At 44.3% G+C, this 22,938-nt stretch overlaps 1 protein-coding gene across 1 annotated transcript in view; it reads left to right on the forward strand.

Moving 5' to 3' along the window:
- Positions 1-6,057: 6,057 nt before the first annotated feature.
- Positions 6,058-22,938, forward strand: part of SNX1 (sorting nexin 1) — a 111,580-nt gene continuing 94,699 nt past the window's right edge. Inside the window, exon 1 of the mRNA XM_073618966.1 lies at positions 6,058-6,243. Coding sequence (XP_073475067.1) covers positions 6,133-6,243 — 111 coding nt within the window. The 5' untranslated portion in view covers positions 6,058-6,132. The remainder of the gene's footprint in view (positions 6,244-22,938) is intronic.

The raw sequence follows: 22,938 nt of genomic DNA on the forward strand, positions 1-22,938 counted from the left end.
CTCACCTTGTTAACAGTATGTACACCTAAGATTTGTGTAACATGAACAGGGCAGGGTTCTCTATTGCAAAGGAAAGTGATGTATAGATGCGCTGACTTCAATTTACCAATCATATGCAAGCAAAGATCATTTTTTTTGTGTTTTCTCTGCACATGATTGTGCATTCTTTGCAAAGTCATTTTTCACTTAGCTTTACCTCATTCACTAAACTAAGATAAAATGTGACCCCACTATTAAAATGTTAATGCATATGCATCTTTACCAAATGTACTAGCAGTTTTACATAAAAATGAAATAAAAAGCTGCATGGTAAATTAACTGAAAAACTGAAATGTGTAATAACAGAATATTCAGATTTTTTTTGTAATAATCCCTGCTGTTCTGTTTAGCTACCTACATATAGTCCTTATAAACAAACATACAGTATGTATAATTTTGCCATATCCACCCTATTTTTAAGGGTTTTGTTTTTTTATTTACCTCTGGGTCTGACAACCCTCTAAAATTCTTGAGCTAAAAGATAAAGGTTTTATTGTTATTAACCACTAGACATCCGCGCTATGGCCGAATGACGGCCACAGCACGGACCTGCATTCCCGGGAGGCCGTCATATGACGGCCTCCCCTGTGCACGCTCCCTGGGCGCGCCCTGCAGGGTGCGCGCCGGGCGCGCTGTGATCACCGAGTCACTGAGACCCGGCCCCTTACCATGTGATCAGCTGTCAGCCAATGACAGCTGATCACATGATGTAAACAAAAGATCGGTAATCGGCTTTTTTTTTTACTCGCGCTGACAGCGCAAGTAGAGAAAAAAGCCGATCACCGGCTCAGGTGTCAGAGACATCGGTCCCGAAGTTGAAGCACAACATCTGCCTCATCAGTGCCACCTAGAAGTGCCACCTAACAGTGCCCACAGTGCCACCTAACAGTGCCCACAGTGCCACCTAACAGTGCCCACAAGTGCTACCTATCAATCCCAACAAGTGCCACCTATCAATGCCCACAAGTGCCACCTACCAATGCCCACCTGTAGTGCCAATCAGTGCCACCTGCCAGTGCTGCCCATCACTGCCACCCATCAGTGCCCATCACTGCCGCCTATCAGTGCCCATCACTGCTGCCTCATCAGCGTACATCAATGAAGGAGAAAAATTACCCGTTTTAAATTTTTTATAACAAAATATAAAAAAATACAAATTTTTTTTTTTTAAATTCAGATTTTTAAATTTTTTTAACAAAAAGTAAAAACCGCAGAGGTGATCAAATACCACCAAAAGAAAGCTCTATTTGTGGTGAAAAAATGATAAAAATTTCATTTGGGTACAGTGTTGTATGACCGCGCAATTGTCATTCAAAGTGCGTCAGCGCTGAAAGCTGAAAATTGGTCTGGATAGGAGGGGGGTTTAAGTGCCCTGTAAGCAAGTGGTTAATTAAAGAGACTGTCAGCAGCTTAAAAAAATGCTAGTAAAAGCATATCACAGGAAAATCAAATATTTTAAATGCTTCCTTAGCTGAGTTTTTCCTTTCCATCATTCTTTTTTTTCACTTGCAATGTGCTTTTGAATATCCTAGAAAATTTGACTTCTTCAAAAAGAGTCAATCTTCTAGCAAAGCCCCCTCTCCTTGTATGTCATATGCCTCTCCTCTCCTGCGATTGGCCCAGCTCCTCCACTCCTCACCTCCCTACATAACATTTTTGTAGCAGCCAGGAGAGGGACAAAGTGTAATAACCCAGAGTGTCACATAGGCCCACGTTTATACTTGTGAGAACACGGCCATTGCATGTGATTCGCACCTGCACTGCGGTGATGATCGCATGCAATGTCTGTGCAATGCGAGTTCAGCCATACAGTTGTATGGCTGAACTCGCATTGGATTTGCAGGAAAATAGTGCAGGGACTATTTTTTCCCACACTGGAATCGGATCACATGGGTGTTCTCACCCATGTGATCCAATTCCTGTGCGAGTTCACAGTTCACATTGCGATCTGTGAAATGATCTGGGGGTGTCATGTTTTTTGGCATTTCTTCGTTTTTACAGCTCGTTTTTACTGCTCCTGGAAGCACAGGCTGGCTGTTTTTTTTTTTACTGCCACTAAACGCTTATGCCTCCAAACGCCTCTGACAGTTTATGTGTGCATGGACACATAGGCTAACATGGAGGGGCTTTTAGAAGCAGTTAAAAAAAAAATGTCAAATGCCCCTAACAGCAGCTGTAAAAACGTCCTGTGTGCATGAGCCCTCAGAGGTGAGATCAACAGATACAAGGTAACATTGTTACTTTTGTATCTACTCTGTATCATTAATCTACAAATCAAAAGATAAATGTAATAAGTCAACGCTAAAATAATAATAATAACTAGAAGGCTGCTGGAAATAGGTAAGCATACAAAAAACCTAAATGCAACAGTAATAAAGGTGAAGTACCTTAATATAGCAACAGCAAATTAAGCAATTATGCATTTTATTTGTGTGATTTTTCCCTTTCATGTTTTTATGCACATGATTTATAGTGGATGTTTTCATTTAATATTTACTTAAAGTGGTTGTAAAGGCAGAAGGTTTTTATCTTAATAACTAACTTCTGTGTACTGCAGCCCTCCTAAACCCTCCCTAAGGCTTACCTGAGCCCATCTCGATCCAGCAATGTTGTACATGAGGCTCGACTGTCCAGGACTCTCCCTCCTGATTTGGCTGAGACACACAGCAGGTGCCATTAGCTCCCTCTACTGTCAAACCGAGTGAGCCAATCAGGAGAGAGAGGGGGCGGGGCCTGGCTGGGCTACGACTCTGTGCCTGAATAGACACACAGAACAGCGGCTCGGCTTGGGTGTCCCCACAGCAAGCCGCTTGCATCTCCTCTTCTGGGATCCCCTGCTGGCGCTCTTGGCTCCTCTTTTTTTCCATGCGCCCCCATAAGCCACTTGTTATGGGGGCACATGTGCTCAAGAATTTGACGGTATATTGCCCCACCCATTCTTTCTTCTATCCTGATAAGTGCTCCAGTCCCTGCTGCAGAGAAACAACCCCATAACAGGATATTACCCCCTCCATGCTTTACTGTAGGAATGGTGTTATTTGGATGGTGAGCTGTATTGGATTTCCGCCAGACATATCGTTTGGTGTGAGGCCAAATAATTCAATTTTAGTCTCATCTGACCATAACACCTTTTTCCTTGTGGTCTTAGAATCCTCAAGGTATGTTTTGTCAAACCTCAATTGTGATTGCATATGGCCTTTCTTGAGGAGTGGCTTATTTCTTGCAACTCTGCCATACAAGCCACATTTGTAGAGAATTTGTCATATTGTTGCATACCTCCAAATTTTTTGAGATGGGAACGAGGGACACCTACTAGCAAAAGTATGTAGGCATAGGACACACCCCTGCCAACCCCCTTTAAAGAAGAATTATACAAAAAATGATTAGTTAAACTCACAAGTGCTTTTTTTTCCTTTATATTGGCTTTTGCAATTTACAAATGCAGCAATTTAGAAATTGTTTAGAAAGGTTTAGCACTGGGAAACACTTTTGAAAAGATAAAAAGTGCATTTTATATACAACTATATAGATCAGACCAAAATGAGGGACAAATGAGGAGAAAAGAGGGGCAGAGGGACTTTCTTCCAAATCAGGGACAGTCCCTTGAAATCAGGGACAGTTGGGAGCTACGTTGTTGCCACATCCACACAATGACCACTCATTGTCATAAATTCTTGCAACTGCTTCAGAGTTGCTGTAGGCCTCTTTGTAGACTCTTTGACCAGTTTCCTCCTGGCTTTTTCATCCAGTTTTGGAGTGACATCCTGATCCATGGAGGGTCTGTATTGTACCAAATACCTTCGACTTCTTAATAATAGGCATTGATAAAGCCTTTGAAATTGTTTTGTAACCATCTCCTGACTTGTGTGCGTCCACAACTTTATCCTGGTGATCTTTTGACATTGTCTTGCCAGCCATAGTTGCTTCGGTTGTACTACCAGAGACTGAAATGTTCCAGGAAAGTTCTTTTCATGCTGAGCTAATCAAAATGACCACAGCTGCACACAGTTGAAAGTGAAATGGCTTTGTGTGCCATTGAGAAGGTGATTAGCTACACCTGACTACGTTTACAAGTTATTTTTAGGAGGGGGGTAATCCTTTTTCCAATGCCAAATGTTGGTGTTACATCTTTCATTTGGATGTTATAAGTTGCTCTGAGTAAATTCAGCTAGATAAAACAGAAACTGTGCCTGTCTTCAATTCAGGCTGCAAAGCAACAAATGTGATTATTTTAAAGGGGGGTATTTATGTTCTATACCCACTGTATATAATTAAATAATAATAATAAAGCACCGTCACTCCCACACACACTCCAAATAAAAAATAAAAGGTAAAAAAAAAAAAATTAAGCGAGAGCAATAATTCTAGCCCTAGACCTCCTCTGTAACTCAAAACATGCAACCTGTAGAATTTTTTAAACATCGCCTATGGAGATTTTTAAGGGTAAAAGTTTGTCGCCATTCCAGGAGCGGGTGCAATTTTGGAGCGTGACATGTTGGGTATCAATTTACTCGGTGTAACATCATCTTTCACAATATAAAAAAAATTGGGCTAACTTTACTGTTGTCTTATTTCTTAATTCAAAAAAGTGTATTTTTTCCAAAAAAAGTGCGCTTGTAAGACTGCTGCGCAAATATGGTGTGACAGAAAGTATTGCAACAACCTCCATTTTATTCTCTCAGTAGCCAAAAAAATGTTTTTAACCACTTGCCGACTGCTGCACGCCAATATACGTCAGCACAATAGCAGAGGTGGGCAAATGGGCGTACCTGTACGTCCCCTTTAATTGGCGGGGTTGGCGTGCCGCGCACAGCGTGACCGTGCCCGCAGCCCTCGATGTCCGCCGGTCTCCCGGTGATCATGTCATGGAGCTGCAGAACGGGGAAGTGCCTATATAAACAAGGCATTTTCCCATTCTGCCTTGTGTCAGGACAGAGATCAGTGCTCCCTGTCATCGGGAGCAGTGATCGCTGTCATGTGAGTTGTAATGTACCCCCCCCCAGTTAGAATCACTCCCTGGGACACACTTAACCCCTTCATCGCCCCCCTAGTGGTTAACCCCTTCCCTTCCAGTGACATTTACACGGTAATCAGTGCATTTTTTAGCACTGATCACTGTATAAATGTCAATGATCCCAAAATAGTGTCAAAAGTGTCCGATGTGTCCGCCATGATGTCAAAAATGCCATAAAACTATGCCCTATTTTGTAGACGCTATAACTTTTGCGCAACCCAATCAATATACGCCTATTCCGATTTTTTTTTACCAAAAGTATGTAAAAAAACATATCGGCCTAAACTGAGGAAAAAAATAGCTTTTTTATATATTTTTGGGGGATATTTATTATAGCAAAAAGTAAAGAATATTGTGTTTTTTTCAAAATTGTCGCTCTTTTTTGTTTATAGCGCAAAAAATAAAAACCACAGAGGTGATCAAATACCACCAAAAGAAAGCTCTATTTGTGGGAAAAAAACAGTACATCAATTTTGTTTGGGTACAATGTCGCACGATCGCGGAATTGTCAGTTAAAGCGACGCAGCACCGAATCGCAAAAAGTGCTCTGGTCAGGAAGGGGGTAAAATCTTCTGGGGCTGTAGCGGTTAACTTGTAAACACCAAATCTCAGAAAGAGGCTCGGTCCTTAAGCGGTTAATATTACATAATTATTCTGCCACAATGGGGTTTATTTACTAAAGCTGGACAGTGCAAAATCAGGCTCACTTCTGCACAGAAACCAATCAGTTTCCAACCTCGGCTTGTTCAATTAAGCTTTGGCAATTAAACCTGGAAGCTGATTGGTTTCTATACAGAAGTGAGCCTAATTTTGCACTCCCCAGCTTTAGTAAATAAACGTCTATGAGCTGATCTGACTGATCTCTGAACTGGGGGATGCCATGTGAAGAATGGAAGTTGGGCGGAGGTCTGTGAAAGCCCCGGGTACATGCTATTCCCCATACCGACCACACGTGGCCGCTGTCGTCCATTTGTTTTGGGGTTTTTCTTTCCTTCTCGGTGACGTCAGTCCGGCGCCGCCCCCTGTCCGCTACTCTCCGGAGTTCCTGTGTAATCTTCCCGCTTCCGGCTGCTCGAGTGATGGCGGATGAAAGTGGAGCCGCGCAGCGGGATCCCCCGGAACTAGATGAGGATGAGGAGTCTGCGGGCACTGACAGCGACACCGAGGGGGAGGATATCTTCACCGGCGCTGTGAGTAGAGCAGGTGACAGGGAATGTGAGGGTCCTATGACAGGGCTGGGCTCTGTGTACAGGACTGACATATGGGAGTCATACAGAACAGCCCTCTGACCTCACTATAGTGTACAATTCTATTTACTGGGGGAGGGGTTATCAGAACTAGAACAGCTGTGCATGGCGACCAATCAGCTTCTAGCTTCAGCTTGTTCAGTAAGGCTTTTCAAATGAAAGCTAGAAGCTGATTGGTTGCCATGCACAGCTGCTGCAGTATTGATGAGTGCTGTGTTCTGACTATAGAAGGTGTGCAGGCTGAGCCGTGTAAATAAAGGACAATGTCAGTGTCCCCGTACTATGATTGTACAGATGTGACAACCACACCCACAATGCATCAGATGCTGGTTGTGGGGAACACATGTTAGGCCGGCTTGATGGTATCTGCATTTGAGGTCACTTCACACAAGGAGTGGTAAAAACATGTGGTGAGCCACGTTTTTACTGCTCCCCGTTGACTGCAGTGGCTCGTGGTGTACACATGGCGTGATTCTGATGCTTTGCTGCTCCAGCAGGGATTATGTCCTCTGTCACCTTTGCCTGTCCAGTGCAACCTTTTCAAGTGACTGTGGCTGCTCTGCAAGCACCCCACAACAGTGGGCAATGTACACGTGCTAAAGTGGGGTTCAAGGGGTTATGATGCAATGTCTCTTCATTGCCAGTCAAATGCTCTTTGAAGACTGATCCGAACAGGAATCGCTCTTCAGAGATCAAAGTATGTGAGCCCATTGGGTCCTTTCACTGCAGTGTGTACATGGAGTACAGACTGGACAAAATCTAGGCCCCGGCATTTTAGACTGAGCAGACCTTTTTTATTTTTTAAACCTAATGACAAGTCCTGGTTTCTTGATGTCTCTTAGTTATGTTTAGCCTACTTCAGTCACATTTGTGGTAAGTTGCAGCAGACAGAGACCCGGGGGTGAGACAGGCGCATGATGTATAAAAACCCCTAGTCCAGTCCCCGCCCCCTCGGTTTCCCAACATTCCTCCTACCACAGCATGGAAACCGTTACCGGGCACTCCGACCAGCCGTGACCTGCCCTCCCTTTTTGCCACAACCAACAAGACATTCAGTGGCGGCTTCTTTCACCCCTGAGCCCGTACCGCTTCCGGCTGCCTCCAGCAACGTGGTGCAGGCAGCATCCATATGGCAACCTTTCCGTGCAACTTTATTGAGGTCACTGACACATTGACAGAGGCAGCCAGTGCATCATGGGAGTTGTATCCCGGGGTGACGCTTCATGTGTGTGTTTATGACATGTCTATGGTGACCATCCATGCAGTGTGGGGTGGGGGAGGGGCAGAGACATGGCAAGGTGTCTGATCATCCATCCTTAAGCTGAATACACACTATTATTATTATTATTATTATTATTATTATTATTATTATACAGGATTTATACAATACACTTTAATACAGTAGGAAGCAGAGGGCCCTGCTCCTAGAGCTTACACTAGAAAATTTCCTTTAGATTTACCAAAACTAGCATGGCCAGCTTTAACCACTTGCTACCCGCAATTTATTATGGCAAGCAGCTGGTGTAGGCAAAGCGATGTACCTCGCTGCCTGTGTCTGGGTTTAGGGCAACCAACCCCTCCCCCCCCGCCCGCCAGGCACCCACTGTGATTGTACACCACAGGAGCCTGTCAACAAGTCCCCGCCAATGATTCACGGCCAGGACCTGATAATCAGCTCTGTGCAGTCAGTTGATGAACACGGAGCTCTGTACAGAGCTAAAGGCAAAGCAGGGATGAGAAACCTCTTAATAAAAGCAGTACACACATTACATCTAGGTAGGCACACTTTTAACCCCTTCCCAGCCAGTGTCATTAGTACAGTGACAGTATATAGTCTTATCACTGTATTAATGTCACAGACAGTTCCCCCCCCCCCCCAGCATCAGTTTGTGTCAGATTGTTCGCCGCACTATTGCAATCCTATTATAACTTGTTGATCATCGCCATTAGTAGTATAAAAAAAATTTCCTGTGTGTATGTGTGTGTGTGTATATATAAATATATATTTATATTATATTATATTTAGTTTATAGGCGCTATAACTTTGATGCAATCCAATCATTGTACACTTACTGGAATTTTTTTTTTTTTTTTTTTTTTTTTTTTTTTTTTTTTTACAAAAGACATGTAGCAGAATCCAAAAAATTTATCAAGAAATTTGATTTTATTTTTTTGGGGTTTTTTTTATGTTTTTTTTAATGTTTTTATAGCAGAAAGTAAAAATTGTATTTCCAAAACGTTTTCATTTATAGCACAAAAAACAAACCCAGTGGTGATCAAATACCACCAAAAGAAAGCATTTTTTTGGGGGGGTACAGTATTGCATGACCACGCAATTACCAGTTAAAGTAGCACAGTGCTGAATAGCAAAAAATGGCTTGGTCATGAAGGGGGTAAAATTTTCTGGAGCTCGAATGGTTAACAAGCATTTAACCTTTTGAAGTGAAGGAAGGAGTCCACTGCAAGGGTATTTTTTATGTAATTTGCAGAGTTGTCCTTTGACTTGCCAGGTCTGGCCTTGACAAGGGTTCAGCTGTCGTGCTTTTTTTCAGTCTGTTTCCTGGATTATTCCAGAGGAGAAAGGAAAAAGCCAAAAGTGGATGTAAACTTCCATCTGAGAATTTTTGGAGAGGGAAATCTTGCACTGTTGTCCTTGAGAGCAGTAGGGTGACATTTCCATGTCACTTGACCTACAACTAAAACCGGTTTGGGTGAATTGGCCCTTTAAGTAAATGTGCATCTCTGTGATTTGTGTAGATGTAATTACTTGAATGGAGGAGAGGATTTGGATGCCGCACACCGGATGTAGTCAAAAAACTTCACTTTATTGAAAAAATGGGATCATCAAAATAACAAGACTGTCATGCAGAAAGTACAGGTAAGCTGACGTGTTTCGCACTCAGGACTGAGTGCTTACTCATAGCTGTGAGTAAGCACTCAGTCCTGAGTGCGAAACGCGTCAGCTTACCTGTACTTTCTGCATGACAGTCTTGTTATTTTGATGATCCCATTTTTTCAATAAAGTGAAGTTTTTTGACTACATCCGGTGTGCGGCATCCAAATTCTCTCCTCCATTCAAGCCTGCCTTGCCTAGCATTCAGCCAGCACCTGGAACTCTTCTGCTTTGAAACTTTTACTTACACCTGGGTCAGTGTCAGCCTGAGCGGTGGAAACACTTTCTTTGCTTGTCTGCATCTATAGATGTAATTACTGTTGGGGATATGAAATTAGTAATTCCATTGTTTGAAGTGATAACTAGGGACTGCCTGAAGCCAATCCAATTTTTTATTCTCTCCATCTGTACAGCTGTTTATATTACTGACAAGTTACATAGTTAAAGAATTTCTTCATAAGCTGAACTTTCGCAATACTACAAAGCATTTGCTGATGCGAGTCATTTAGTGGGATGCAGGAATTATCAAACAAGTCAGACATTCTTCATTGGAAAACAATAGTCAGCTTTTTCTGACCTCACAGACCACCTCCCCCACCCAGCATCTGAAGCACATGACTAAAACATCCCATATATGATGGTGTGTGCTGGAACTCTGAAAAAATCCAATTCACCTCCGGTGACTTCTGCAGACGTGTTGTAGGACCAAACCTGAGGAGCTATGTATATCATATTTGTGACTAAGCTACACATTATTAAACATGGTACAGTTGCTGAAAAGATATTTCTAGGAAATGTATACGTGCCAAGATATGGTTGTCTTCTAATGTTTCAAATGTGTACTGTTAGAGATTAATATATCCTCACTGGCAGCGTCTGCAAATATGACCTCCATTTCTTATCCAGAGCCCTACATCTGAGGTCACCAGCCACATTTGGCCTTCACATGCTTCATCAGAAGGAGCAACATCAAAAAGTACATTTTATCGTTTGTTGCTTGTTTGACTGCTGAAACCTCAGCTCATTGCAGGTTAAAATATGTCCAAAATATTTTTATTAAATGTTTTCTATTTTTTTCCCCAAAGCAAAACTAAGTCCTGGTGCACACCAGTGCGACTTGTCATGCGTCTTGACAGATGAAAGTCGCTTGACAGGTCGCACCCCGTTTGTGGCAAAGGAACCGCTTAAATTGCTGCGACTCAGAAGGTTCCTGCACTATTTCTGTGTGACTTGCCTTGACATCTGTTAACCACCTGTCTACTGTGCACTTTTACCCCCTTTCTGCCCAAGCCAATTTCCAGCTTTTTGCACTGTCACACTTTTAATGACAATTGCGCGGTCGCGTAACCCTGTAACCATATGACATTTTTATTGTTTTTTTTTTTTCACACAAATAGAGCTTTCTTTTGGTGGTATTTAATTGTCACTGGGTTTTTTATTTGTTGCTAAATAAATGAAAATAGACCAAAAATTTAGAAAAAAAATTAAGTTTTTCATAGTTTGTTATAAAATTTTGCAAACGGATAACTAATTTTTCCCTTAACGTCTTTCAGGACAGCACCTTGAAAGTGTGGCTCCACCCACTTGACAGGAAACACACCTCCACCAAACTTTAAAAGGAGGCTCCTTCCCACTTATCAGTTTATGTGTTTCCTCCGGCGGGAACACATGTGGGAGTTTGGAGCTCTCAAGGTTCTGTCCTGAGAGAACAGGCTTCCTACTCCACTATTTTTTCCTTACCTCAGGAGAGCCAGTTCCTCCCATTTTCCACAGGCTTACGGGTGCCGGGTGGATGGGCTCCTTCTCCCTCGTCAGTGCTCGGGGAGAGCCAGGACTGCTCCAGGTATCGCTGCTCCCGGGCGGGGGCGTCAGGCATGACAGGCACTTGTTTTTTGGCCAGCACATGTTGTTTTTTTTCCTGACGCCGCCGCCATCTTGGGAAGGGCAGTCAGAGGACTGCATCCGCCGGATGTGAGGTATCCGGAAGTGGGGCGGCATCTGAGGAGCAGGCGCCAGGCGTCATTTCTGCCGGAAGCGCAGGGGAGGAGGGAGGAATAGGTCTGGTGCCTATTTATTTCCGGTTCCGGTCCGGCGCACAGGTGCTATTGGAGTCCGGAACCGGCGTTTTCGCCACAAGCATCACGCTGCTGCCTCAGCATGGATTCAGGAACCGCAGCTAGTGGAACAGGCAAAGGCACCAACAAGGCCCAGGTAAGGAGCAGACTGTTGTTTCTGCTCAGCTTTACTGTGGGGTCTCTCTCTAGCCCTCTTCTCTCTAAATGTTAGTGAAGCTTGAGGGTGTTTTTTCCCCCTGGTGGCGGAGGGGCCTGTCAGGGCACATGAGTCTGGTGGCTTTTCTCACTGTTCACCTGTGGTGAGCATCTTGAGTAATCAAGCTAACTCTAAAAGATGGTTTGTCTTTTTCTCTCTCTCTTTTTCCCTTATCATGGCAGGCCAAGAGCTCTGACCCTGGGATTAGAAAGAAATGTCCTTCATGCAAAATTAAGTTAAATGAAGGCTGGAAAAAGACTTTATGTCAAACGCATTGACTCCTTGGTGAGGGAAGAAACCACTTCCGCATGCAGTGATCTAATCGCATCTGCTAAAAAGGAATTGGATGCTACCATTCAATCCTTCAGATCCTCACTCCCTAATCCATCTGCAAGTCAGCCCATTACCTCACAGTCCTCTCAAGGCTCACTGTTAGTCCTGGCAGTGGAGGCAGAAATGGGTCCTCTGAACCAGGAAGGGCTTTCCCCATCTCATTCTAATGAATCAGATGAGGATGGTGATGAGCTGGAGAATATGTCTTCCAAATATAAATTATCTTTGGATCAGGTGGACGGCCTTTTAAAGGCTATTTATGCTACTCTAGGCCTAGAGGAAGAGCATAAGGAAATGTCTCTACACGACAAAATGGATGCAAGTCCCGTACCTTTCCAGTCCACGCAGTGATTTCTGAAACAATCAGAAAGGAATGGGCTGACCCTGATAGGAAAACATTCTTCTCTAGGGCTCATAAGAGAAGGTTCCCTTTTTGATGAAGACCCAGCGGCTCTCTGGAAAAGGGTTCCAAAACTTGATGCAGCCTTTTCTCAGGTGTCAAGATCTACTGATCTGGCATTTGAGGACATGGGGATCTTAAAAGACCCCATGGATAAAAAAATGGATCAACAGCTCAAGCGGATTTGGTAATCCATTATGGGCAACCTTAAGCCAGCAATGGCAACTACTTGCGTCTCCAGGAACTTGGAGTATTGGGTAAATCAGCTTAGAGCTCATATAATAGCAGATTCCCCTAAGCAACAAATCCTTGACTCCTTTTCTACTCTCTCAGCAGCCGTAGCCTATGTCTCTGATGCATCAGCAGAGTCTATCAGGATGACAGCTAAGGCTGCGGCCCTTGCTAGTTCTGTTAGACGGGCTTTATGGCTAAAGACTTGGCAGGGGGACGCAGCATCTAAAAATAAATTATGCGGAGTCCCTTTTCTAGGGGACTTATTGTTTGGCCCTGATTTGGATTCAGTTCTGGAAAGGACTGCAGATAAAAAGAAATCTTTTCCTGTCAAAAAGAAGAAACAACCAGTCAAATGTTTTTTTCGTCCTCAAAGGGCTCAGGAACAAAACAAGCCTCAAGAGAAAAAGAAAAATTGGTCAGGGCAGAGGGGAAAAGGCAAAGGAAATGTCCTTTTCCATCCTCCTCCGTCAACCAGCAAGACGCAATGACAGCCGGTTACAGGTGGGGGGAAGACTGCAGGGCTTTCTCCCCTATTGGGCAAGCATAACGGAAAACCAGTACATTCTGAATATGCTAGCCCAGGGTTACAGTATAGAATTTTCAGATCTCCCCCTAGAAAGGTGCTTGGTGACAAATCTTCCAAGAGATGTAACAAAATCCCTAGCAATGAAGAGCCTATTAAAGGATCTGATAGATCAGGGGGGTTATGACTTACGTCCCACAGGGGGAGCTTTATCAGGGATTTTATTCCCGTATATTCCTGATAAAAAAGCCATCTGGAAATTTTCATTTAATCCTAAACCTGAAACCACTGAACAGATCAGTCCGATACAAAAGATTTTGTATGGACTCCATCTTCACGGTCAGAAACCTATTGACATAGGAATGCTTTATGGCATCAATAGACCTTCGAGATGCCTATCTGCATATCCCCATAGCCCTGCAGTCCCAAAGATTCCTAAGATTGGCGATGAATTTGGGGAAAGAGGTTCTGCACTTGCAATTCAGGGCCCTCCCCTTTTGGCCTTTCTTCTGCCCCACAAATATTTACAAAAATAATGGCAGAAGCGCTTGCACCTCTTCGCATGCAGGGGATTGCGGTAATTCCGTACTTGGACGACCTACTCCTTTTTGCCCCCTCCAGGGAAAGATTGCTAGACGACCTCGGAAAAACCCGAAGTCATCTAGAAACCTTGGGTTGGATCATAAATATGCAGAAGTCAAATTTCAATCCGGCCCAGAAAATACTATTCCTGGGGTATCAGATCTGTTCAAGGGAACAGAAGATTTTTCTCCCAGAAGAGAAAAAGGTGAAAGTCCAGAAGGTGGTAGCGTCCTTACAGGCAAGCCAGGAATTATCAGTCTGACAAGTGATGTCATCCCTCGGAACCCTAACCGCAACCATACCAGCCATTCAATGGGCAAGGTTACATTTCAGGCCTCTCCAGACTTATCTCCTGAGAATATGGAATCACAGGACAGAATCTCTGGAAGCAAAGGTGAAAATACCCACCAAAATCAAAAGATCACTTTGGTGGTGTAGAAGACAGGAGAATCTGTCAAAGGGCCTGCTCTGGTCATTTCCAATAGAAAAGGTGGTAACAGATGCCAGTGTATGGGGTTGGGGAGCTCACTTAGATCAAGACTTCATGCAAAGAATGTGGTCTCGGACAGAAGCAAAGAGGTCCTCAAATTGGAGGGAACTAAGGGCAGTCGCCTTAGCATTAGATGCCTTCTCTCCTATCCTTCAAGGATTCCATGTCCGGGTCCTCTCAAACAACGCCACTACCATAGCCTAACTAAACAAACAGGGGGGCACAAGAAGCAAAACACTTCAGTTGCTAGCTTCAAAGATCCTGATTGGGGCAGAAAATCATGTACGCTCCTTATCAGCAGTCCACCTCAAAGGCACCTTAAATGTAGTGGCAGATTATCTAAGCAGAAGGCGGATTCAGGAGTCAGAATGGAGCTTGAATCCGGAAATCTTTGCAATGATTACCAGGGCCTGGGGTCAACCACAAATAGACCTATTTGCGTCAGAAGAAAATACACAACTCCCAGTATTTTTCTCGATTCACAGAAACGACAGGGCCCAGGGGACAGATGCGTTAATTCAGCCCTGGAACTTCCATCTGGGTTACGCATTTCCTCCTTTCCAACTTATCCCGTTGGTTTTAAGGAAGATACAGAGGGAGAGAGTGGCAGTAATCCTAATTACTCAATTTTGGCCAAAAAGGGGCATGGTTTTCCACCATTCTACAGATGGCAGTCAAACCATTTTGGTGGCTGCCTCTCCGGCAAGACCTGCTCCTACAGGGTCCAATACAGCATCCGGGAGTGGCCAGTCTAAGCCTCACGGCCTGGTTTCTGAGGAGCAGTTGTTAAGAAACAAGGGTTTGTCACAACCCTTGGTAACTACCTTACTTTCCAGTAGGAAAATAGTGACCAGAAAAATCTATGCTAAATATTGGAAAGTCTTCAACTCTTTCTGTCTTTCGACTAAAAGAAAAGTAAGAAATTTAGTGTCCGTTTTGGAATTCCTTCAAGAGGGGGCAGACAAAGGCTTGTCAGTCAGCACCCTTAAGGTACAAATAGCTGCTTTTGGGAGTATTTCTAGAAAGACCAATCTCTTCCGAGCCCTTGGTTATAAGATTTTTCAAGGCGCTTTCCAGGTCCCGACCAGCTCCGGCTAAGCACTTTCCCAATTGGGATCTATCAGTGGTCCTGCAAGCCCTCACAAAGGAACCTTTTGAACCACTACAAGAGATCTCTTTAAGGAATCTTACTCTTAAGACCTTGTTCTTAGTTGCAATAACGTCAGCAAGGAGAATTGGTGAGCTGCACGCCCTATCTGTTAAAAGACCCTTTTTACCTATCTACACAGATAGGATTATACTTAAAACCGATCTGGGTTTTTTGCCAAAGGTGGCGTCAGCCCACAATAGGTCGCAGGAGATCATCCTGCCAACCTTTTGCTCTAACCCCTCGGGGGAAAAAGAAGGCAAATTTCACAATTTGGATGTAAGAAGGACTTTATTACAGTATCTGGAGGTAACAAGTAACTTTCCGTCCTCTGACTCTCTGTTTATACTTTTTTCTGGTAAGAAGGGCCAACAAGCTTCTAAGGGGTTAATAGCTAGATGGCTTAAATCGGCTATTCTAGCAGCCTACTCTCAATCGGGGCTATCTTCCCCGCTGGGAGTTAAAGCACATTCTACCAGGGCTAAAGCCACTACATGGGCAGAAATAGCTGGTGCCACCCCAGATCAGATTTGTAAGGTGGCTACGTGGTCAAGTTACCTTACGTTTGTCCGTCATTACAGGCTGGATCTTCTGTCAGCAAGTGAACAAACTTTTGGCAGAAAGGTCTTACAGGCTGTGGTCCCTCCCTAAGTGGGTAAGTCTCTATTATCCTCTCAAGGTGCTGTCCTGAAAGACGTTAAGGGAAAAATCAAGTTAGACTTACCGGTAACTTGTTTTCCAGGAGTCTTTCAGGACAGCAGCAACCCGCCCTTATTGTATTAAATTACTATGCTGTGACTAACCATATTCTGATTATGTGTTCCAGCTTGGGACGGAGGTTCTCTACTACTACTGATAAGTGGGAAGGAGCCTCCTTTTAAAGTTTGGTGGAGGTGTGTTTCCTGTCAAGTGGGTGGAGCCACGCTCTCAAGGTGCTGTCCTGAAAGACTCCTGGAAAACAAGTTACCGGTAAGTCTAACTTGATTTTTCTCCTTCACTGGTGGGCGCTGATGGGGAAGAACTGATGGGACTGCACTGGTAATCAGAACACTGATAATCAGTGTAGATGTCCCTTTCACACAAGCCAGTTAACGGCTCTTCTCTCCTCACACAGGGATGCCGATAACTGGCTTGTGTTTACATCGTGATCAGCTGTGGTTAGACCCAGCTGATCACATGGCAAAGAGCCTCTGTCATTAGCTTTGTCCTAAGAACACAGTGATCCGAGTGTGCTGTGCATGGGGGGGAGGGGAGTGTGATCAGGCGTCATATGATGATGCCCTGCCGGCGATGTGCGACCGCGCTGTAGCTGTCATTTGGCTATAGCGTGGTTGGGAACTGGTTAAATTAAGTCACAGATGTCAGCAAGCCGTACATGAAATCACACGGATAATCGGCTTTGAAGCGCAGGTGTTAATTGGTGTTAACTAAAACATTTTCGTCAGTGCCCTTTTTACAGTGACAAGTGCTAAATGAAAAGTTCACCATTTTCGTCCACTGATAAAAACTATGATGAAAATCAATTGCATTTCGTTAGGAAACTAAACGAAAATGTGAGGGAGGGACATTTACCCTTGTTAACTTCCTGTTTCTAAAGCGCTCCACCTGTGTAGAGCGCGTGAGTGCTTCCGGTGCCAGCAAGTGAGTCTGTAGTGTGCTTACTACTTAGCAGTTAGCACTACAGTATTACAGGCCTCCTCAGACGACCGTCCAGAACAGCACTGCGCATTACAGGACTCCCGACAAGAGTCCCACTCCCGACTCATGACTGTCCACAGCAGAGCACTGTGAGTTTATACATTGCAGGCCTCCCCTCAGACTACTGTTCAGAGCACTGTGTGCATTACAGGCCTCCTCTCAGACCTGAGACCACCATCTTGCGCCGTGCAGCTTTACAGGCCTCTCAGACCAACATCCCAGAGCACTGTGCAGCATTACAGGCCTCTCGTACCATCATCCAGAGCACTGCATTACAGGCCTCCCCTCGGACCACCTTCCAGAGCACTGTGTGCATTTCAGGCCTCCTCGGACCACCTTCCAGAGCACTGTGTGCATTTCAGGCCTCCTCGGACCACCTTCCAGAGCACTGTGTGCATTACAGGCCTCCTCGGACCACCTTCCAGAGCACTGTGTGCATTACAGGCCTCCTCGGACCACCTTCCAGAGCGCTGCGTGCATTACAGGCCTCCTCGGGCCACCTTCCAGAGCACTGCGTGCATTACAGGCCTCCCCTCAGACCACCTTCCAGAGCACTGCGTGCATTACATGCCTCCCCTCAGACCACCTTCCAGAGCACTGCGTGCATTACAGGCCTCCCCTCAGACCACCTTCCAGAGCACTGTGTGCATTACAGGCCTCCTCAGACCACCGTCCAGAGCACTGTGCATTATAGGCTTGTCAAACCTTCCAGAGCAGCTAAATCCGTGGCTGTGAGTTTGTTCAATAATACCATAAATAATAACATATTTGATTATTTTTTACTCCAGGAGTATTTGGGTTTGGAAATTGTAGAGAAATGTTTAAATAATGCATTACAATTTACCTAAACCCATTAGATTTTAGACGACTAAAATGTACTGAAGACTTTAGTAGATTAAATACTACTAAAACGATTGCAGATGACTAAAATGTGTCTAAAACTGCATTTTAGTCAAGATTATGAATAAAACAAAATCTAAATTTGCTGCCAAAATTAACACTTGTGTGATTTTTAATATCCCTGAAAAGGGTAAAGTTGGCCCTTTCACATGCGCAGTCTGATCAGGTCTGCTTGTCAGTTTATTAGGCGGATCTGATGGAAGCTTCATGCATCCCTATAGACAGGTGGTTGTAAACAGTCTTGTGTTCATTTACATATGCCTAGCTCCGAGTCCATCCAGTTCCAGAAATGGCCTGTGTTCTTTTCCATTTCCAGACCGAACCATGACAGGTCAGGTGTAGCCCGATTTGAAAGGACAAAAGTCTTGCCCATTGAGCCATCACGGATTTACTGTGTAAATGTGGGCATTCACTTAGGCTGGGTTCACACATATGCAAAATTGGATGCAGGTTTCCCAGCATCCAATTCGCATGACAGGCAAGTGTGACCGGCTCTCAATGGAGCCAGTTCACACAAGTCCAGGGCGACTGCTGTCCGAATTGAAAAAGGGTCTCGTTGAGGTGTGAATTCCGGCTAAAATTTGGACCTGCATCACACCTGAACCAGTGTAAAGGAACGCACTGGAGCCTAGGCACGAACTAGCGGCCGCACATGTGTGAACCTGGCCTGAATCAGTACGTATGTCAAAAAACTGACATCCGTTCAGCTCTCATTCAACATGGATCCCCTGCTGAGCAGAGCGGCTCTTTTTCTACTAGTTCTTTAAAGTGGTTGAAAACCCATACATATACCCAGTGAAGTGACTGGCCTTGGGGGATACACAGAATAAACAAATCCTCCTGCATAAGTTGCACCTGTTTATATGCAGTTGTCTTTCCCCTACATTTATTCAAAGTGCACAAGATCTCTTGGCTCTGAAAAGCAGGGGGCAGAGACCTGAATTTACATCAGTGAGGAGAACTCTGAGAGCTGATTGGAGGAAAGGGACAAGCCCCTCCCTACACAGGAACAGAGCTGAGGCTGTCAATCAGCTGGAGCTCCCTCCCCTGTCACCATTTTTTTGTTGGTATCAGTAAAACTTGTCATAAGTGACTCATGCTTATAGCGGAGAGCAACAGACAGAAATGATACTTGGTGCTCTAGATCGAAACAAGTACACACTATAGAGGTATATGCTTTGTTCATATTTCATATCTGAGGTTTACAACCACTTTAATGGTCATCAAACACATTACAGTCTCACCATGCAAGCTTTGTTAAATCAACTTTAGATTTACGAAAACGATAATATGGGGAGTCTGAGGACCTACCTAATCGGTCCAATCAGTTTGTAATCAATGAGGCAGGCATTTGCAATACAAAGCATTGTAATGTGTGTTGAGCTTTAGACTGACCATACACTATACAGTCTGACTGTACAATCTTCTTTAGCTCTACCATCAACTATGTAGTATAAGTGCTTGCCTGATTTAATACTAATTAAAGCATTATTAAAGCGGGGGTTCACCCACACCGCCAAAAAAAAAAAAATATTAAAAGCCAGCAGCTACAAATACTGCAGCTGCTGACTTTTAATACATGGCCACTTACCTGTCCCAGGGTCCAGCGATGTCGGCAGGGGACGCCGAGAACCCCCTCGGTTCTCGGCAGCTGCCGCCGCCATCCTAGGTGAGGGAATCCGGAAGTGAAGCGTTGCGGCTTCACTTCCCGGTTCCCTACTGCGCATGCGCGAGTCGCGCTGCGCGTCCCTAGTGGTCCCCGCTCTCTCCTGGGAGCTGTGTGTTCCCAGCAGACAGCGCGGTCGGGACGGGAAGAGGCATAGACTCCCATGGGAGTCTATGCCGGAAGTGGGTGCAAATACCTGTCTTTTTTCTGATTTTCTTTTAAAACTTACTGGGCTACAGATTAAAACCTAAAAGGCGAAAATGGAGTCCCACTTAAAATGGAAAAATAAACAACAAATGCTATCAGTACTGTCATACATATGCAGTTTATGTGCATTCATAATAACGCTTCAAGATTCAGTGTTATTAGACAGACAAGTACCCAAAATCAAGTACATATGTGGTTTTATTGAATTAAAATAAAAGTTCTGTTTTAGCCTTAAAGCGGTAGTAAACCGCTGAAAAACAAAAAAACAAAAACAAACCTGCAAGACAATGGCATAATGTGCTAGTATGCATCGCAAACTAGCACATTATGGAATACTTACCTGAGAACTAAGCCCCCGCAGTGGTACCCGGTCACTGCTGAGAGGGCTGACATGTTCCCCTGGTGTTTCTTTTCCTGGTTTGCGGGATCCGGTGCTGTGAGTGACTGAAACCGTGTTTCGGAATAGAGCTATGAAGTTCAGGCACGATACGCCAGACCTTCAGAGCACATGTGCAGGTTTAGGAGATATTAATTTTACCTACAGGTAAGCCTTATTATAGACTTAACTGTAGATAAAAATCACCAAGTGGGGTATACAAACGCTTTAAAGTGGTTGTAAAGGCACAAGGTTTTTTAACTCCATGCATTCTATGCATGAAGGTAAAAAACCTTCTGTGTGCAGCAGCCCCCCTAATACTTACCTGTGCCCCCTCTCGATCCAGCGATGTGAACCAGCGATGTTCATGAGAGCCTTGGCTCTCCAGGGACTTGCACTCCTAATTGGCTTTTGGTCAATTGGCTCCTGCTGCTTTCAGTCACAGCCAGTGAGCCAGTCGGGAGACAGAGGGGGCGGGACGCAGCTCCATGTGTGAATGGAGACACAGCTGCGGCTCGGGAGCACGCTGCTTGATGTGGGGGCACCCAGCAGGAGAGAGGGGCCAGGAGCGCCACCGTGGGACCCAAGAAGAGGATCTGGACTGCTCTGTGCAAAACCATTACATGGAGCAGGTAAGTATAACATTTGTTATTTTAGAAAATAAATAAGGCTTTAACCCCTTCCCGCCGACCGAACGCATATATGCGTACTCGGCTTTCCGGGGTTATACCGGGATGATGCCCGCAGCTGCAGGCATCATCCCGGTACCGTTGTTTTCAGCGGGCGATCGGCTACCCGAGTATAACAACCGATGCGGCTAAAAGCCGCTCGGTTGTTATACCGGAGGAGCGGGAGGGGACACCCCCCCCCCCTCCCGCCGCCTCCCGCCGCTGTTACCGGGCCTCCCGTGCGATCGGGAGGCCCGGTGTCCGTTCGGCTGCCTTCGGCGGCTGGGGACAGACTGGAACGAAGCTGCGAGCGGCTTCGTTCCAGCCTTCTTGTAAATGCGGAAGCGACGTCATGACGTCACTTCCCGTTTACTCAGCTGCCAATGGCGCCGAATTTAAAAAAGTACACAGTATTCAGAATCGCCGTTTTCGGCGATCTGAATACTTTGAAGTGTAAAGCATAAAGCATAAAGAGTACCTGTCACCACATATTACTGTCACAAGGGATGTTTACATTGCTTGTGACAGCAATAAAAGTAAAAAAAAAAAAAAAAAAAAAATTTAAACACAATTTATAAAGTACAAAAATAAATAAATTAAATTAAAAAAAAAAAAAATTTTTAAAGTGCCCCTGTCCCCGCGAGCTCGCGCAGCGAAGAAAACGCATACGGAAGTCACGCCCGCATATGTAAACGGTGTTCAAACCACACATGTGAGGTATCGCCGCGATCGTCAGAGCGAGAGCAATAATTCTAGCCCTAGACCTCCTCTGTAGCTCAAACCTGGTAACCGTAAAAAATTTTTAAATCGTCGCCTATGGAAATTCAAATGTACCGTAGTTCGTCGCCATTCCACGAGTGCGTGCAATTATAAAGGGTGACATGTTTGGTATCTATTTACTCGGCGTAACATCATCTTTCACATTATACAAAAAAATTGGGGTAACTTTACTGTTTGGATTTTTTAAAATTCATGAAAGTGTCACTTTTCCAAAAATTTGCGTTTAAAACACCGCTGCACAAATACCGTGTGATAAAAAATATTGCAACAATCGCCATTTTATTCTCTAGATTCTCTGCTAAAAAATATATATATATAATGTTTGGGGGTTCTAAGTCATTTTCTAGCAAAAAATACGGATTTTAACTTGTAAACACCAAATTTCAAAAATAGGCTTAGTCATGAAAGGGTTAATATCGCTTTTAAGTGGGCTAGATGCATGGATTAAGAGCATGCCTATTTTTTTTGTTTCGAGTAGTATTTCCACATGGGCTCAAATATTTTCAAGTAACTTCAGGCATTTTGGAGTAATAGGATTATACCTAAACTTGCCATATGCCAGAAGATGTGTAGGGATATTAGACTGAGCTTCAGTAGCAGATAAAACTGTGTAAAGAGCCGAGAAAGGTCATTGCTTTGGAGAAATGCTCAACAATGTTGTTATTGCCTATGCCTAAGATGGAATATCAACATTAGGGGGTTTGTTTTCTGTGAGTTTAATGTTCACCAATTTACATTTAGGGCCAGTTCACACCACATGCAGTCCAGTGCGTTTTTTTTTTTTTTTTTCTGCATCAAAAAAGCATGGAAAGTAGGTTATATGGTTTCCAGTAGCATAGTTCACACCAGTGTGGTCAGTTACAGAAAAAAAAAGTAGAACATGCTGCATTTTTCCTGCACTGGAACGTGGTAAAGCGTATCAAAAATGCACTGGACCCCAGTACAGTGAAAAAAACACACCTGCAATGCATCCGGAAACGCATCCAAAACGTGCATGCAGAAACGGATCTGGAGTGCATTTTTGGGTATGACTAAGCCCTTAGGCTCGGTTCACACTGCCATGACTTGAGATCCGACTTGAGAGACCCCAAGTCACGTGATGTGTGAAAATAAATCCCATGTTAGTCTATGAGAGCTGTGTTAATTAGAATTACTGAAGTTGCTCCAACTTCAGAAAAGGTTCCTGTACTACTTCAAGATGACTTCTATTCTATTCTGTACTTCTATCAAAGTATTACTCAAGTCACCAGGAAGTCACCTGGCAAAGTCGCAGTGCAAGTCGTCTGACTTTCAGGTCGTGGCAGTGTGAACTGAGCCTTAACCACTTCAGCCCCGGAAGGATTTACCCCCTTCCTGACCAGAGCACTTTTTACAATTCGGCACTGCGTCGCTTTAACTGCTAATTGCGCGGTCATGCAATGCTCTACCCAAACGAAATTTGCGTCCTTTTCTTCCCACAAATAGAGCTTT

The sequence above is a fragment of the Aquarana catesbeiana genome, linkage group LG03 (assembly GCF_042186555.1).
Source record: "Aquarana catesbeiana isolate 2022-GZ linkage group LG03, ASM4218655v1, whole genome shotgun sequence".
NCBI lineage: Eukaryota > Metazoa > Chordata > Amphibia > Anura > Ranidae > Aquarana > Aquarana catesbeiana.